Raw genomic sequence first — 19,385 nt, 5'->3', positions numbered from 1 at the left:
GTATACAATACGGTTCTCAGTAAAAATGCTTAAAAATCTCCTGAGGGGTTTTTCAAACCAAACATGCTATCACCTCCTGGATAATCACAGTCTTAGTGAGCTATTTGGTAGTGGAAACAAATTTTCAAATATATTGGAGGGAGACAAAAGTAGTAGTAGTAACTATGGGAATTCCCTGGCAGTCCCCTGGCGAGTGGTTAGGATGTGGTGGTCTTACTACCAGGGTCCAAGATTCAATCCCTGGTCAGGGAACTAAGATCCTGCAAGCCAAGCATGTTCTCTAATGTTCAATCACTAAATGAATAATGAGTATGCTACTTCTTTATACTTACATTATTCCACTTAAGCATTCAATTATTTGTGAATTAAATTCGGAGAAGGTAATGGCAACCCACTCCAGTACTCTTGCCTGGAAAATCCCATGGACGGAGGGGCCTGATGGGCTGCAGTCCATGGGGTTGCTAGGAGTCGGACACGACTGAGTGACTTCACTTTCACTTTTCACTTTCATGCATTGGAGAAGGAAATGGCAACCCACTCCAGTGTTCTTGCCTGGAGAATCCCAGGGACGGGGGAGCCTGGTGGGCTGCCATCTATGGGGTCGCACAGAGTCAGACACGACTGAAGCGACTTAGCAGCAGCAAAGTCAAATTTTATACCCTAATTTGGTATATATTAACAGATAATAAAATGTATTTAAGTTTGATGATATTTAATATGCCATCTTAAAACAAAATGAGGTTTGATAAAAGTTTTAAGCAGGCACCCCAATAATTCCATGGATTCTGGTTTGTACTAAAAGATATAGGAATACTTAACTATGCCAAGGGAGATAAAATGCTTAGGTTATTGGAGTTGCAAAAGAAACTATTATTATTACCTGCTGAACAGCAAGTGTACTGTCCATTTCATCAAAGGATTCATCAGGCCAATTATAGAAATCCTATAAGAAAAAATGTCATGGTTAAAGCATATACAAAGTTACAAAGAAGATGCAATACTATTATGATTAATTTCAATTCTTAACAAAGATCCAAAGTTATACCAGAGGAGAAGAAAAATTCTCATATTTTAAACAATGTGATTGTAAGTAAAAGAAATTTTATTCAATGTTTTAAATGAACACCAAGATTTTATTTAACTGAATTCTAAGTTACAGTTTTCTCAACCATAGATCCCTCAAATATGGCTCTCAGAAACCTTTCATATGTTATTGATAAGTCCAGCACAATTTTGTTTGTGGTGGTTAAATATTTTCCAAAAGTTCTAATGAAAAAAAATATCCGGGCAGTAAAAAACTTCATCAGTTTTTACCCAAAGAGAATAGCTAGAATAAGCAGCAGTTACTACTCCATTAAGTATTATTTAAGACAGATATTATAATAAATTACAATTCTAATTGCAAATGATGTTTTAAATTTCTAAATCAAAATGTGAGCACCATCAAAAACGAATCGTTTAAAAAGAACAACCTACTTTTCAAAATTTTATTTATTTACTTTTTGGTTGTGCTGGGTTTTCGTTGCTGCACTCAGGCTTTTTTTAATTGCAGAGAGCGGGGGCTACGGGTTTCGGTAGTTGCCACAGGTGGGCTCAGGAGTTGCAGATCCTGGGCCTCTAGCACACAGGTTCCATAGTTGTGGCACGTGGGCTTAGTTGCTCTTAAGCATGCGGGATTCTCCTGAATCCGGGATGCAATCTGTGTCTCTTCCATTATCAGCAAGTGGACTCTTCACCACTGAGCCACCAGGGAAGCCCGACAGCCAGGCTTAATCACTAGACTACCAGAAAAGTTCAAAGACTACCAGAAAAGTTCAAACAATCTTCTTTTAAGGGGAATATTTTTATGGATCACTTTGTACTGGTTCTGAACTGCTCTATCGATAGCCCAGTTCACAGACATTCACCCAAGCGTTCAGACTTTCCATCTGACGGCTTTTTCAGCAGTTTACCTATATATCTTCTGTAGGCGCTTAATGCATGGCACACGGTAGGTACTCAATAAATGTCTGGGAAAAGGTAGTAGTAAACCAAAAATCTATAACCCTGCATCAGTCAACGTGAATAAGTCTCTAAAAATTGGAGCAAACTGAAGAATACAGTGTTTGATACCACATTAATAAAAGTTTAATTGCAAAAGATATTTATAAATATAATGCATGTAACAGTGAAAAGTTTAAAGAAAAAAAAAAAGGAATGATAATCACCATTACTGACTAGGAGTGGGTAGAAGACAGAAGAATGTGATACAGAAGGATTTAACTATATTAGTAATGTCCTAGTTCTGAGAGTACGTGATGGGTATGGTATACCATTTAAGTGTCTTAAGCATTTCATATCTTTTCTTTTTTAATATTTGCCTATTCTGAATGAAAATGAACTAAATTTATTTTAAAAGTTAAGACATAAAAATGACTTTCTGGAAATTGTTTTAGGATGTCTCTTCCTAGATATTATCCACATATTATTAGAAAGTAGTTTTAAAATTCTTCCTGATTTGTAGTGAAAAATGTTTCTATTACTACACTTTGCAAATTTTTTCATTTTTAAAAAAATAAAAAAGTTTGTATTCTCTTCTTAAAATATTAGAAAACACATATAGTAATACACAGAAAAGATGTAAAAAGTTAATTGAGAATTAAATGCTTGCCTCATACTTAAAACACTTAAAAGAGGAGCCAAAAATCCAGCTTAATGAACATTCTCATCTAATTCAGTAAAACATTTATTGAAAAACAACTATGTTCCTATAATCCAACCTAACCAATTTAAAAAAAAGTAGAAAGATACTCTATCTACTCTAATTCTAAATATATCATTTTAGAGTAGACCCATTTCAGGAAGGAAATCAGTGTGATATACAAAAGACAGGCAGAATGCTGCTTAAGTAGTCCTTTTTTAAAAATCCTAACCTTTTCTATTACATTTTATTTAACAACTGTGATCTATGACTATGTGGAAAAAAGCAAAGGAGCTTTCTATATGTGACTTACTCATAACATAGCAAATAGGCGTGTTACAATACTGAGTTAAAATCTATGATTCTCTATCCTTTCAAAATTAATAACTTTTGAATCAGTAAAAACGGATGATTCTTATGTGAGTACAAAAAATTCACTTCTAAATACAAAAATATAAAAGTTCATCATATAAAAGAATCAGAAATAATGTTTCCACAGAATGAGAATTAAAAGCATCTGAGAAAAGATCATTTATAAAGAAAGAAATTTTGGAAACAGTAAAAAGCACAAATAATATACAAATTCCAAGTAGGATGACCATAAAACTGCCAATAAAACTGACACAATAAAACATGACTATAAAAACAAAAGGCTTTCAAACTGAACTCTCTAAAATTCAGTACTAGAAGCAATTTGTGAAAAAGAAAAGGTCACTAGTGAACTAAGTACAAATCGAATATGGAGACTAACCTTTAGCAAAAGCAGTCTAATTTCTGGGCTTCAGTTTCCTTATCTGTAACATGGATCTGGGAAGATGCCTGGATCTAAAAGTTCCCTTTGAAAGGACACCCCTTCCCAAATTCTGTGCAAGGCATTAAAAATCTATTATCTGGCATAAAGTAGTAGCTCCACGGTTGTATCTGGTCCCCTACCCTGCTCGCCACCCCACACACACATTACCTCTTTTTCTTTAAAATCACATTATAACATCTCTCCTGATTTTGGAGCATGTACCCAACTGCAAACCATTTCACCTGGCAGGTTAATCAGATGAGGTCTAACTACCCTATTTGATTTGTTTTAGGAATGTGAAGAGCACTCGTCTTTTGCAAATCCCAAGAATCAATACTGACACAAGGACCAACTCACCCCAAGTATCGCCCTACTAAAAGTTGATAAAATTATAATCAGTTCCTTCCTTATGCTTCACACATAATAACAAAGAAATTCACAAGGAATGACATCTAACAAGTCCCAGCCTGATGATGAAAACTTGCTGGACCAGAGAACAGCTAGAGTGAGAAGTGGTCAAAAGCAGCAGGAGGAGGAGGATAAAGTGAATTACCGACTCCCGGAGCCGGCTAGACAAGCTGCATGTCAGGAGTCGGGCAGGTTACAAGCCAGATAGAAACTGGAAGGCAGGACAAGGTAGGCTGTTTACACCCCTCCCACCCTAGCTGACCCTCATAGAACCTCAGGGTCTCCACCTGGCGGGCCGCACCCCTCAGACACTGGTCACTGGAGATCAGGCAAAAGGCGACAACAAGCAGTGGCTGCTAACAGGCTTTCCAGCCCGGGTCTCGGCCGCCCCTACGCGCCCCTCACGCCCACCCTCCAGTCGGAGCTACGCAGGCCTCCCGGGCCGCCGCCGCCGCCTCAGCCAAACCGAGGGGCTGAGGCTCCGGAAGAGCAGGCCGGGCACCAGTGCCCCCGCCAGTCCGCCGGTCGCCCCGGCCCATCCTCCTCTGAGAGGTATCCAGCTTCAAAGTGCGACTCTGCTCGGCACCAAGAGCCCCCTCCCCCTCCACCAAAGGTGCAAAGATAGTACCTGAGCCTTAGTACCCGGCCTGTTCCGCCTCAGCACAGCCGTCCCCTCCGCCATGACCATAGTGCCAGAGTCTGGGCGGCTGGAGTCGGTACCCGGATGTAGGGGACGGCTGCCTGCGCGGGGGGCGGGGCAGAGCGGCGTTCCTGGCCCGGGCGCCGGGGAGGGGCGACTGCTGACGGCACAGCCGTAGCCCGCGCGGGGCAGGGTGGGAGGAACCGGAGGAGTCCCTGAAAGGGCCAGCTGGCGGAGGGAGGGGGACAAGAAAAGGAACAGCCGTCGACACTCTGGCGGCGAAGTGGAGGGAGGGAGAGACCCGGCTGCCAAGGACTAAGAGTGAGTAGCAAAGGGAATTCCGCCAGCCAGCGCAGAGAACCACCATCCCCAAGTGGGAATGTGCAAATTCGGCGTAACGCGTTATGCATCTCCTTGGGCTTACGTTAGTTAACTGGAAGAACGGAGCTTGCACAATGGCGACCGTTTCAGTTGTCCGTTGTGCAAGCAAATACCTAGAGAAGCGTAAGTCTGTCCCGAAATCTGCCTAGATGTGCAAAGTGAAAAACAGGTCAGCAGTCTTGGAAAATTACACAGACCCTGCATGAAATCGACCAGTTTCAAATCATACTCAGGCTTAGAGTGTAAAACGGTATTTCCGCCATCCGCTAACTTCAAAGCCAAGGATCTTTCACTGACAAGTTTGTGTAGATAAGAGACCCAGATGCCAGTTACCTGGGGGTAGAGGGGACATAGGGTATTGTGTGTTAAGCAGACAAAGTTAGCTTGTATTTTTTTGCAAGTCAGAAGCAGGAGGAGAAAATGAATGCCCCTTCATCGACGGTTGGTGTTGTACATCCCAGAATTTCAGTTTTTCTTTGTTGCAAGTTTTAAGTTTTCTCTTAAGTCATGGAATCACAGACGTATTAGCAAACTTTTTTTTGGTTCCTGCTTGGATATCTTAAAATGTTTGATCTGGGATGAGGGAGGCCTTTAGGTTATCAGATGGGAAGACAGTTAAATTAGTAAACAATGCATATAGTAGGGTAATTTCCAAGAGAGGAAAGCATCAGATATCCCATCCCATCAAGTACACCTAAAGGTGTATTAAGAATGCTGAGACATGTAACAGAGTCTCCAAAGATGAAAGCCAGGAGTGGATGAGAGGGTGGTTAAAATTAGTGCAAAGCTGAATAACTATCATGACTTGGAATTTCGTTCAGAAGCATTTAATATGGGAAGCCTGTCTGCCTTTAAATAAAGATTTCTTCTTTCTGGAAGATGTAGAGACTGGTAACTTTTCAAGAGAAAGGACAACTCCATCACTAACTTATAAGTGCAAAAAATTTATTCATCCAACAAGTGTTTATTAAGCCCCACTGTGTGTTTGGCACTGAGGTAAAAGTATAAAAAGGCCCCATCCTTAAGGATAAGTTGATTAGAGTCTAGCAATGGAGACAGCCATGCAAATCACCAGCTCTTTTAATAAATACAGTGAGAATCTAAGACAAGCAGCCCCTAAATGTTGCCACCCTAAGAGAGATATGGGTGGATCTGTAGAGAGCAGATTCTTAGGTCTGTGGACAACCTCACCTCCCTTACTCCAAGGATTCAGTTATAATTTCCTGAATTGTGTGGTAGTCCCCGAGCTGTAAATATCAGTTACCTATAGTTGAAGGGGCTCATCTTAATGTTCTCTTAAGTCCAGAGTTCAGTTCAGTTCAGTCGTTCAGTCGTGTCTGACTCTTTGCGACCCCATGAATCACAGCACACCAGGCCTCCCTGTCCATCACCAACTCCCAGAGTTTACCCAAACTCATGTCCATCGAGTTGGTGGTGCCATCCAGCCATCTCATCCTCTGTCTTCCCCTTCTCCTCCTGCCCCCAGTCCCTCCCAGCATCAGGGCTTTTCCAGTGAGTCAACTCTTCGCATGAGGTAGCCAGAGTTTTGGAGTTTCAGCTTCAGCATCAGTCCTTCCAATGAACACCCAGGACTGATCTCCTTTAGGATGGACTGGTTGGATCTCCTTGCAGTCCAAGGGACTCTCAAGAGTCTTCTCCAACACCACAGTTCAAAAGCATCAATTCTTCGGCACTCAGCTTTCTTCACAGTCCAACTCACACCCATACATGACTACTGGAAAAACCATAGCCTTGACTAGACAGACCTTTGTTGGCAAAGTAATGTCTCTGCTTTTGAATATGCTGTCTAGGCTGGTCATAGCTTTCCTTCCAAGGAGTAAGCATCTTTTAATTTCATGGCTGGTAGTAATACTTAAATACTGTTTAAACCCATCTGAAAAGAACAAAAGAAAAAGGGAATAAGTAGGTGTTAAATTCAGGAACAAAATACATATTCATCTCTTTGAAAAGTCTAATTATGTTACATTGTGATGTCAATTCTGGCCTTGTTTACAGGAAGAACCTTGGTCTTTATGGTTGAAATGTTTCTAGCTCATAACCTTCACATTTTAATCTGACGTTTAATCTGTCAGTCTGCAGATTGGAGGTCTGCAGACCTCCAAACAATAATAATTCTATAACCACATTAATTTAGGGAGTCGGGGGAGGAAGAAAAGAGCATGATCAGTAATAACAGTAACATGTAAAAATGGGTTACTTGAATATTTTGGTTAAAGAAGTAGTTTTTTTTAAAAGCAAGATGAACAAATGAAAATAACTCTGGACTGAGATTCAAGAAGTCTAAATTCTCTTCCTTGTTGACTGTAAGACTTTGAACAGTTTATCAAATAAAAGGGTTTGTGTGTGTGTAAGGCGGGTGGGGGGAATGAAATCAGTGCACAGCAGTTCTTTCCTTCTGCCTCATAAGAGTATGATCTATTGGGGGCTTCCCTGGTGGTCCAGTGGTTAAGAATCCACCTTGTAATGCTGGGAACATGGGTTTGATCCATGGTCTCAGAAGATCTCACATGCCATGGAGCAACCAAGCCCGTGGAGCACAAATACTGAGCCTGTGCTCTAGAGCACATGAGCTGAAACTGCTGAAGCTCAGGCACCCTAGAGCCTGTGCTTTGCAACAGGAGAAGCCACTGCAGTGAGAAGCTTGCAACTAGAAGCTCTCCGCAACTAGAGAAAGCCCATCTGCAGCAATGAAGACCCAGTGCAGCAAAAATTGATTAATTTTAAAGTCTCTCAAAAGTTTTAGAAGAAAATACTCTGTAAATCCAACAAATCATAAGCAATTTCAAAACGTCTACGCAATATGAAATCCTCCTTGGGGAGGTTTAAAATCCAGCTAAAATAGTGAATGCCCATTGTGTTTGGGCACTGAGCAAGAGCTGAGAACCATGAATAAGATGTATAAGCTCCTTTCTTCAAAAAGTTTAAAAATGAATAGGAAAGGAGGATATGTAAATTACTATACTACAGACAAAATGTCTTTGGTTGATGGTTACCTGTTTGCTATCCACACCCCTTGACACATGCTTTTTGCAAAGAGACTTTACTGTTGCTCGGTATCCATCTGTCCCAATTTGAGCAGGGAAAGGTAAACCCTTCTTTAGCTGAGGGATAAATCCTTGTTGGCCTAAGCCAATGTTTAAAGGGTGAGCATATGACTCCATTTTAGCTTAAGGAGCTATGAAAAGATACCTGATGGAGCACTTTGGGGAAAGGTTTTCTTGCTCTTGAGGAGACAGTAAAAGAGATAGTCCCTTTTTTGTGCCGCTGAACCTTGTCAAGTCTGGGGCTGCATCAACCCTCTTGACTTGAAGGAAGCCAGCCTAAGAGCAAAGCTGATGCACTAACCAATGCATGAAGTACTTGAAATGTGCCATGAAATAGCATTTATTGAGGGGATTTCATAGAGGCAATTTCGTTCCAGGCTAAGCAAAATTGAAGCAGCAGTGAAGTATGGAGATGTATATTCACAGCTGAACAAAAAGTAGTTGTATATGTAGTTTTGTACATTTTTAACATATTATTTGAAAATTCATTTCTCTTCATAAAAATTGTTATGGACAATTTATAAAGGTCAAACAAGACACTTTTGACTACAAATGAGTGAGATACTCAGCTTCCACAGCACTTCATTTTTATCTCTAGAATATTTGACCAATTAGTGGTAGCTAATTGCCAATTGTGGTAGCTAGTTGCCAAGATGTCCTCCAGTGATTATCATCTCTTCAGTGTGAGAGACAACCAAATGAAGAACACCTTTGGTTCTCTCACACACTGAATAGGGCGGACCTGTTTAATCAAAATAGGAAACTTTGAAAATGATGTTGTGTGACTCCTGATGTTAGGCCATAAAAGACATTGTGCCTTGCTCTCTCAGCTCACCTCCCTTGGGTAAGCTAAGACGCTGTCATGTGTGAGGATCCTCAAGTTGCCCACAAGGGATCCACTGAAGCTCCTGCCAAAAGTAAGCATCAACTTGCCAGCAAGAGTAACCATCTTGGAAGTATAACTTGCAGATCCCAGTCAAACCTTTGGCCTATGCTAGCCTCATAAAATTTGGGATAAGCAGATCCCAAATTTCTGATGTCCAGATACTGTGTGAGATATTGTTGTTTTAAGCCACTAAGTTTGGGATGATTTGTTAAGCAGCAGTAGATAACTAATACAGTAGTTCCTGAATCTTCAGGAAGGAAAGATATGATCAGAAGAGAGAAGTCACAACAGACAATTATCATTTCCTTTTTTCCATAGGGCACCTAATGTCTTTCATGAAGTTAGGGGCATTTTCTACTTTTATTTTCTAGATGACACCAGTTTCTAAAATTATGTTATTGTTTACTTCTGCCCATTTTATTCACAACAAACTCTGGAAAATTCTTGAAGAGATGGGAATACCAGACCACCTGACCTGCCTCTTGAGAAATCTGTATGCAGGTCAGGAAGCAACAGTTAGAACTGGATATGGAACAACAGACTGTTTCCAAATAGGGAAAGGAGTGTGTCAAGGCTGTATACTGTCACCCTGCTTATTTAATTTCTTTGCAGAGTACATGAGAAACGCTGCGCTGGATGAAGCACAAGCTTGAATCAAGATTGCAGGGAGAAATATCAATAACCTCAGATATGCAGATGACACCGTGCTTATGGCAGAAAGCGAAGAAGAACTAAAGAGCCTCTTGATGAAAGGGAAAGAGGAGTGAAAAGTTGGCTTAAAGCTCAACATTCAGAAAACTACCATCATGGCATCTGGTCCCATCACTTCAAGGCAATTAGATGGATAAACAGTGGAAACAGTGACAGACTTTATTTTTGGGGGGACCGAAATAACTGTAGATGGTGACTGCAGCCATGAAATTAAAAGATGCTTACTCCTTGGAAGAAAAGCTATGACCAACCTAGGCAGCATATTAAAAAACAGAGACATTACTTTGCCAACAAAGGTCCGTCAAAGCTTTGTCTAGTCAAAGCTATGGTTTTTCCAGTAGTCATGTATGGATGTAAGTTGGACTATAAAGAAACCTGAGCACCGAAGAATCGATGTTTTTGAACTGTGGTGTTGGAGAAGACTCTTGAGAGTCCCTTGGACTGCAAGGAGGTCCAACCAGTCCATCCTAAAGGAAATCAGTACTGAATATTCATTGGAAGGACTGATGCTAAAGCTGAAACTCCAATACTTTGGCCACTTGATGTGAAGAACTGACTCATTTGAAAAGACCCTGATACTGGGAAAGGTTGGAGGCAGGAGGAGAAGGGGACAACAGAGAATGAGATGGTTGGATGGCATCACCGACTCAATGGACATGAGTTTGAGTAATCTCCAGGAGCTGGGGATGGACAGGGAAGCCTGGCGTGCTGCAGTCCATGGGGTCGCAGAGTCGGACATGACTGAGCGACTGAACTGTACTGATTTTATTCATCCCTGTATCTCTAGTGCCTAAGACAGTGAATGGGGAGTTCCCTAGTGGTCCAGTGGCTTAGACTGCAGTCTCAGTGCTGGGGGCCTGGGTTTGATTCCTGGTCAGGGAACTAGATCCCGCATGACATAACTAAGAGTTTGCACTTGGAACTAAGACCCAGTACAGCCAAATAAATTTAAATTGAAAAAAACTTTTTTAAATGAATGACTTAAAAATACTATAATAAATTGGTCTTTTGAAATAATAAGTCAGATAAGTAAGTACCCACTGATATTTTTTCCAAGTCAAATCTCTAGGCAAAATGAGACTGAAAAGTGTTTTGTAAGAGTTTGGCTAAATTTTAACATCTTAAAGAAAGAGGCTTAACTTGTAAGACGAGGGTTTGGATCCATTTCTTATCTCTTATAACAGGAAAATCTCAAGATAAGATTGAAAAAATACAAAAACAAAAAACCATAAAAATACCTAAAGAAACTATGGAAGAACCTTCTATTGGAGACTTTTCAGAGTTTGAAATAATAACTAGAAGCTATAATGGAAAATTTTATTTATTCAGCTATACCAAAATGACTTCCTGCAAATTCAAAGCATTAAAAAAATCAGTCAAATTATAAACTGGAGGAAAAAACTTACCACAAAGAGCCAATTTCCGTGAATGATAAGGATATCAAATCATAAAAGGCCAGTTACCCAGTAGGAAAGTGAGCAGCAGATATTAACAGTCAATAGGAACAGTTAACAGGAAAGAAAATAGAGATGGCTCTTAAACACATGAGATCACCCTTATCCATAAAGATAAATTAAAATGATTTCTTTGGAAAAATAAAAATTCGTAACATCTTATATTATTGAGAGTGGGAGGAAATCAACAATCATACATTGCTGGTAAGATTATTAATCGGTAGAACTTCTCTGAAGGGCAACTTGAAGATGTTTGTGTGTGTGTGTGTGTGTGTGTGTGTGTGTGTGTGTGTGTGTGTATGATTAAGGTTCACATAACTGTTGACATGGGCTTCCCAGGAGGCTCAATAGTAAAGAATCTGCCTGCAATGCAAAAGACGCAGGCTCAGTAACTGCATCAGGAAGATCCCCTGGAGAAGTAAATGACAACCCACTCCTAGAAAATCCCATGGACAGAGGAGCCTGGCAGGCTGTGTAGCTCGTGGGGTTGCAAACGAGTCAGATACAACTTAGCAACTAAGTAACAATGACCCTTTGAACATAGCAATTTCATGCCCAGCAGTTTATCTTAAAGATATAAAATCTATGCAAAATTTTATTTATTTCAGAAGTATTTCTAAGAGCCTAAGTTTAGAATTTAAATATCAATCAATAGGAAATGCTTAAATTTTGGTTCATCCATATAATGAAACATCATACAGCTATAAGGAGAATGAAACTTTTATATGTACTTTATAGATTAATTCCTAAGACAAAATTGTTAATACAAAAAATAAAAATAAAAGGCAAGGTGCCAATTGGTGTGTACAGAATATTTTACTTTTGAGAAGTATATATATATATTTCATATGCACGAGATACATATGTATACACACACAAATACATATGTATACATAAAACACCCCTGGAAGAAAGAATATAAACTGTAACACCAGTGCCTCCAGGGATGGAACCAGGTGGCTACGGCACAGGGATGGGAAGGAATCTTTTCAATGTACATCCTTTTGAATTTTTACCTACATACACATTGCATGCGTTCATGGTCAGTCACTTCAGTCATGTCTGACTCTTGTGACCCCTGGGCTGTAGCCCTCCAGGCTCCTCTGTCCATGAAATTATCTCAGCAAGAATACTGAAGTGGGTTGCCATTTTCTTCTCCAGGGGATCTCTCCCACCCAGGGATCAAACCCACATCTCTTGCACTGGCAGGCAGATTCTTTACCACTGAGATACTTGGGAAGCCCACAAACAGACTATCTAGTTTTAAATGTTAATACAATTAAAGTTTAAGGGAAAAAAATATCAGGCTTGACTCAAAATGTTAAGGAACATCTAGTGCCCCCCCCCTTTTTTTTTACAGTTAATTCTTAAACCCAGAGAGGTTGAGATGATTTGTCAACTATCACATAACTACTATTTTCTGGGCTCCAAAATCACTGCAGATGGTGATTGCAGCCATGAAATTAAAAGACGCTTACTCCTAGGAAGGAAAGTTATGACCAACCTAGATAGCATATTCAAAAGCAGAGACATTATTTTGTCAACAAAGGTCCAACTAGTCAAGGCTATGGTTTTTCCAGTGGTCATGTATGGATGAATGTGAGAGTTGGACTATAAAGAAAGCTGAGGGCCGAAGAATTGATGCTTTTGAACTGTGATGTTGGAGAAGACTCTTGAGAGTCCCTTGGACTGCAAGGAGATCCAACCAGTCCATCCTAAAGGAAATCAGTCTTGGGTGTTTATTGGACGGACTAATGTTGAAGCTGAAACTCCAGTACTTTGGCCACCTGATGTGAAGAGCTGACTCACTGGAAAAGACCCCGATGCTGGGAAAGATTGAGGGCAGGAGGAGAAGGGAACGACAGAGGATGAGATGGTTGGATGACATCACTGACTCAATGGACATGAGTTTGGGTGGACTCCGGGAGTTGGTGATGGATAGGGAGGCCTGGCATGCTGCAGTTCACGGGGTCGCAAAGAGTTGGACACGACTGAGCGACTGAACTGACTGAATGACTATGTAAGCTACACAGGATCTAGAACCTAGGTTTGATTGAGCTCTCTCATACAGATTGCTTAAGGGTTAAAAAAAAAAAAAAGACATTTAAATAGACTTCACATAAATAAAAAGTTCTAAAGTCCATTTTGGTGTGAGTGCAGAGAAAACAGCAATTAACTTGCTGGATGAGGCATGACCTGGCATCATGCTGGCGAGCAATCTGGCAGCCCTTTGCTAAGTCACTTCAGTCGTGTCCGACTCTATGTGACCCCATAGACGTCAGTCCACCAGGCTCCCCTGTCCCTGGGATCCTCCAGGCAAGAACACTGGAGTGGGTTGCTATTTCCTTCTCCAATGCATGAAAGTGAAGTTGCTCAGTCATGTCCGACTTAGCAACCCCATGGACTGCAGCCTACCAGGCTCCTCCATCCATGGGATTTTCCAGGCAAGAGTACTGGAGTGGGTTGCCATTGCCTTCTCCACTGGCAGCCCTTACCCAGAAGTTGAAAATGCTCACAGCCAGGTTAAGTGCACTATTGAGAGTACAGGGAGGAACTGTCATATAGGGTATCAAACAAATATATGTTTATATTGAAAACACTGTGATAGGATAGAGAGATCAATGGATCAGACTGTAAAATCCAGGAATATGTTTGTTTAAAAATTTAATGTATGATAAAGGTGACATCTCAAATTTGGGGGCAGGGGAGTGGTGGTGGGAAGAGTGGGTAATCCAATAAAGTTAACCATTGGTTAAAAAAAAGTCAGACACATATACTGTACACTAAATGGATCAATGAATTACTTATATTTCAAAAAAAAAAAGTGTACTAGAAGAATGAGATTTAACTAGAAACAAAAACTGCACAAATAAGGAAACAAATGTGACAAATTCACAGCCCTAAAACCTTACAATCCATGTTGGTGGTAAACCAGAATGGTGTGCCCACTGTGGCAGTTTGGCGGATCCTCAAAAAGTTAAAAAATAGAACTACCATAGTTCTTTGTATTCAGAAACCCCACTTCTGAGTATTTTTCTAAAAGAACTGAAATCAGAATCTCAAAGAGATATATTAGCACTCTCATCTGAATTGTAGCACTATTTACAATTGCCAAGCTGTGGAAGCATCATGTCCACCTATTGTATGAAGGGAGAAAACATGGTATTGCATACAATGGAATTATTACTCAGCTTTAAATACTTGACAACACGGAATGAACCTTGAGGACAATAAGCTAAGTCAAATAAGCCAATCATAGAAGGACAAAATACTGTATTCCACATACATGAAGTATCTAAAATAGCTGTAGAAGCAGAGACTAGGACAGTGGTTGCCAGGAACTAGGGGGAGGGGAAAATGAGTTTTTAATCAATGGGCATAAAGTTTCATTTATTCAATATTATAATGTACACTTAAAAACCTGTTAAGGTGTATTTCATACTAAGTGTTCTTACTACAATAAAAAAATGAAAAAATACCTATTTTATAATGTCAATTTTTAAAAATAAGAACTTTCTGTAAAGCATAGTTTCTGGAGCAATAGAGGAAAAAAATGATAATCTTGATAATGGTAACAACTTCCACAGCAGAATAGAACCCTGGTAATTTTATTCTTAATTTTTCAAAAAATTTTTTGTGTAGAATAGTGAAATGAAGACTTTAAAGTCAGACAAGGTTGAGTTCAGTTCCAACCTATGACTTAAAATTTATGTTACCTTGAGCAAGTTCCTCTACCTATCTGCATCCTTCTCCTGTGAGGCAAAGAACATCAAACAGTATTGCTATGATTACACAGGTAAGTAGGATTTTATGTTAAGTCACTAGAACAATGCCTGGCAAGAGCTCAAAAATGGTACGGCCATCATTAAAATTCCAGTCAGAATTTTACCTGTTTTACCTTTCTCCTTACTATTTTCCTGTTGAACAAAAAGTAAATGCCAGCACACCTCTCTAAAACACATGGATCCACATCCCCAATTCCCAGATTCTGGGCCCAAATTTCTCATGCCAAAATTCTTTTCCCTGTTAATTTTTAATATAATCTCATAAAGTGATTCTTTAGCAGTTCTGCTAGACAAGGACAACTTCTCTGGTACAAAAAGAATCCTCCCATCCTTCTGATTTAGGTTATGGACAGAGCCCTGAAATTCTAAGATAGCAAGTAATTCTGAGGATGAATAAGGTTTGTAAACTCATCTTAGATCTCAAAACGTACATATTTCCTTGGGTCCTGGGAAAACAATCACGGATGAGAAAGTCATAGACCTTGGACTGGATTCCTAATTACAGTTTACTGACCACATGGCCTTGAGTAAGTTTCTTCATTTCCTCTGTGAGTTCTCTCATTGCTAAAACAAATCTGTGCTTACAGGATTACAATGTGCAGTGCACATTAGCTGTGCCTGACACACAGTAGGAAACTGATGGCCCCTATGGGTTCTGTAAAAATAGGCATTCCTTTTTTTAACCTAAATATGACAAAAAGCCTTATACAGCAAAATGTCACTAACATTTCGTAAATACTCAGTTCAGTTCAGTCACTCAGTCATGTCCGACTCTTTGCGACCCCATGAATCGCAGCACACCAGGCCTCCCTGTCCATCACCATCCCCCGGAGTTCACTCAAACTCACATCCATCGAGTCGGTGATGCCATCCAGCCATCTCATCCTCTGTCGTCCCCTTCTCCTCCTGCCCCCAATCCCTCCCAGCATCAGAGTTTTTTCCAATGAGTCAACTCTTCGCGTGAGGTGGCCAAAGTACTGGAGTTTCAGCTTTAGCATCATTGCTTCCAAAGAAATCGTAAATACACAAACATACTATTTTATTGATGGGGATATTATCAAAAGTTGAGATTATTCCTTTATCACTTAAAATTTAGATTTTGATTCCACAAGACAAATATGGAATACAACTTTTAAAAGACATTATCATAGACTAGCTTATGAGCAACCAAAACTAGAAAACAGATTTGACTGCAAGGCAAAAATCGCTGGTAGCTGACAGTCAAGATTAGGCGTTGGTAATGAACTCCAGTGTAGGGTTGTTTGGGTTCAAATCTTAATTCTCCTGGCTCCTAAATCAAGCTATTTGTCCTGTTCTGTTTCCTATTTGTTAAAATCAATAAACTGTATACTAGATAACCTAATTGTCAGACACTTAGGTACCCCTTCCCTTTTTCCACAGTTGTTATCTGAAATAATGCCTATCACGTGCTTAGAACGGGTTGACAAAGTAGCAGAGGCCCTAACAGTTTAGACAGCATGTAAACGTATATAGACTACCTATGTCCAAATCAGGCAATGGCAACCCACTCCAGTACTCTTGCCTGGAAAATCCCATGGATGGAGGAGCCTGGTGGGCTGCAGTCCATGGGGTCGCTAAGAGTCGGGCACGACTGAGCGACTTCACTTTCACGCATTGGAGAAGGAAATGGCAACCCACTCGTGTTCTTGCTTGGAGAATCCCAGGGACGGGGGAGCCTGGTGGGCTGCCGTCTTTGGGGTCACACGGAGTCGGACATGACTGAAGCGACTTAGCAGCAGCAGCAGCGTCCTGTTATTACTTAACCCCCTTTGTGTCTCACCTTCCTTATATGCAAGATGTGACTGATGGTACTTGACTCATATGCTCTTGAAAGATTAAGCCATGTGATGTATGACAAGTACCTACAACAGTAGCTCATACCTAGAAAATGCTCCTGAAGTGTTAGCTATACTGTCACTCAGTGCCTAGCCTAGAATTCACAAGGTACTCAGCCAGTGTGAGCTATTACACCCTACCTTGGATTTCTAACTATGTAGTGAAAATGTTCATTAAGTTTTTCAAAATATAACTTAAACAAGACATATGATACTAGATTTGCATAAGTGAAGAACTATACTTAAATGTTTGGTATATATGAAGTCAGAATGTTGCCACTTGTCTTCACCTTAGAAAGTTGTTAGCATAAATCCATGGCTTTGAATCAGCATCAACTATATACTTGGTAAAGTTAACCTTAACGTGAAGATTGAAAACCTTGTTTTCCAGTTTTCTGCAGGTTACCTCTATCTGGCCCCACATAAACCATGAACCCTAAAGTAACTGTAAAGCAAGTGTCAGTTGCTCAGTCGTGTCTGACTCTTTGCAACTGCATGTATCGTAGCCTGTCAGGCTTCTCTGTCCATGGATTTTCCAGGCAAGAATACTGGAGTGGGTAGCCATTCCCTTCTCCAGGGGACCGACCCAACCCAGGGATTGAACCTGGGTCCCCTGCACTATAAGCAGAGTCTTTACCATTTGAGCCACGAGGGAAGCCTAAGAACCATCTTAAATCACTAAATAAAAATTAACCATTGATTTATATATTTTTATTTGGAAATGTTTATACCAGTACAGTGAAACTAAATTTTTAGACACTGGATGTCATTAGCTTGGATATCATTAGTTTATTATAAAAGAGAAACATGGAAATTATTTACATGATGAAAGATTTCAGAACTTCAGTGGAATGGGCAGCTTCACGTGATGCCATTTCAATAGTGACTTATTTCAGTCGACATATTTCCCAAGAATGTCACCATCTCTAAATAAGAAATAATCCTGCAAACAGAGAAACCATTAGTTAAGAAAACTAATAGCAAATATTTAACCTATCCTTAATATTATGAAGTTTACACACCTTGTCATCTAGAACTACTTTGGTGCCTCCGTATTCTGGGAGAAGAACTTTATCTCCAACTTTCACACTAACTGGTTGAATCTCTCCACCCTTAAGAAAACAAGGATGTTTATTAGTTAAGACGTTTAGTTAATCAAACCATATATTTACACTTTTATTAATCAACTGTGTGCACTGGAATCAGATGTTTAAAAAGGGCTTTGGTGGCCAAGTGGTATAATTTATAGTCATGGTTCTTCACTCAAAAATATCACTGTAGAGGTACACTTTGAAATAAGGCACACACAGTGGCTTCAACTAAAACATGATTTCAGTTTAAAGGGTCAAAGAATTATACTGGGAAAAGTAACTTTAAGCTTTTTAATCGTTAAATATTAACATACTTGAAGTAATATGTTACTTCACAACCAAGTGAGGTAAACCAGTTTTTAAAACCATATGTACAATGGTCATGTTTAACTTGAACACGTAAAAACTTAATTTTCTGACTTTGGAATATATACTTCATTTACTTTTGCGATTCAGTTTCTGTTCCTCCAAAGCAGATTTAGGAAGAGGGACTGAAGTAGAGTGCCCAAAATCTTCCTATTCCTAACTCCAGGATAGCCCCTTGCTAGAACTTTCTTAGCGGTACCTGAAACAATGCAATGAACATATATGACCCCAGGGCATTTATGCAATATTCTAGTTGACACTTTCAGAAGTCTGAGGTCTAACCCTCAGTTGGAGACTAACTGGAAGGCCAGTTCTTACATGCAATTAGGATTAAAGGATTAGGGCAATTTCAGTGTGTTAGAGGTCAGACTAAAAGTTCAAATTTATACCTACTGATTTTAATGCCGTGGAACTCTTCCTCCATCATATACACTAAGGTTTTTTTTTTCTTCCCTGATTACAATCATTTTTGCTGAAAGCAGATTAGTTGTGAACCCACTGGGGAATTATCTTTTTAATAACCACCAAAGCTCCCTACCCCCCGCCACCCCCCCATTTCACATAAAAATGAGTTCCATTTCAGTTCGCATTTACCTTTCCTTTAGAGCCTGATCCAACAGCTACCACCGTTGCTTGCAATACTTTTCCTTGTGATTTTTCTGGAAGCATAATCCCTCCTTTGGTTACAGTTTCGGCCGCACTTCTTTCAACTAATACTCGGTCAAAGAGGGGAAGAAACTTTCTAAATGCCTGTCCTGCCTTTGGAAAGAAAAACGTTAAATTTGAAACACAATGTATTCTAAACAGGCCACATGTGGCTTTCAAAGATAACGTCAATGTTCAGATTTTCCATTCAAAGCAAACACCTCTGAACGTTCAGTTCTAAATTCCGCGTTTAATTTCCCACTGCTATGAGTGTTAGGGGTCGTTGTTGCTCCTCTGGTCAGCAGCCAGACGAGCTTCAAGGACAAGCTTAGTTTCTTCCAAGGTCAATCCTTCCAAGGATTTTCTGTAAATTGTTATTAAACACTGAAGTCCCTCTACTGTGGCCACGCTTTTTTCAAGACCATTACATACCCACCAAGGTCCCGCAGGAGGCGTGCGTCGGGATTCCCGCCCCCTGACCCACGCGCTGCTTCACACGCGCGTGCAAAGAGCCCTGCTCGGAGGAAAGGGTCGGCGGGGTCTCGCCTCTCTAGGGCTTGGGCGGGCGCGGGTCTCTGATCTCTACTCCTCCCGCGAGGCCCAAAGGAAATCGCCTGGGCTCGC

The 19,385-nt window shown here is 40.3% G+C and overlaps 1 protein-coding gene across 4 annotated transcripts in view; it reads right to left on the bottom strand.

Moving 5' to 3' along the window:
• LOC129646596 (MOB-like protein phocein) overlaps positions 1–19,385 on the bottom strand; it is a 43,313-nt gene that overhangs the window by 23,519 nt on the left and 409 nt on the right. Inside the window, exons 2-4 of one of the 4 annotated variants that reach the window (XM_055573008.1) lie at positions 18,711–18,875; positions 17,682–17,771; positions 17,429–17,602 (exon numbers count right to left, since the gene is read on the bottom strand). In XM_055573008.1, the coding sequence (XP_055428983.1) occupies positions 17,552–17,602; positions 17,682–17,771; positions 18,711–18,875 (306 nt within the window). In that variant the 3' untranslated portion in view covers positions 17,429–17,551. Of the gene's footprint in view, positions 1–880; positions 944–3,431; positions 3,455–4,509; positions 4,665–17,428; positions 17,603–17,681; positions 17,772–18,710; positions 18,876–19,385 lie in introns of those variants that run through there. The other 3 variants (XM_055573009.1, XM_055573006.1, XM_055573007.1) reach the window with 3 other exon arrangements.

This window comes from Bubalus kerabau, chromosome 3, assembly GCF_029407905.1.
Source record: "Bubalus kerabau isolate K-KA32 ecotype Philippines breed swamp buffalo chromosome 3, PCC_UOA_SB_1v2, whole genome shotgun sequence".
In the NCBI taxonomy this organism is placed as follows: domain Eukaryota; kingdom Metazoa; phylum Chordata; class Mammalia; order Artiodactyla; family Bovidae; genus Bubalus; species Bubalus kerabau.
This window is presented reverse-complemented; position numbering and strand designations above follow the sequence as displayed.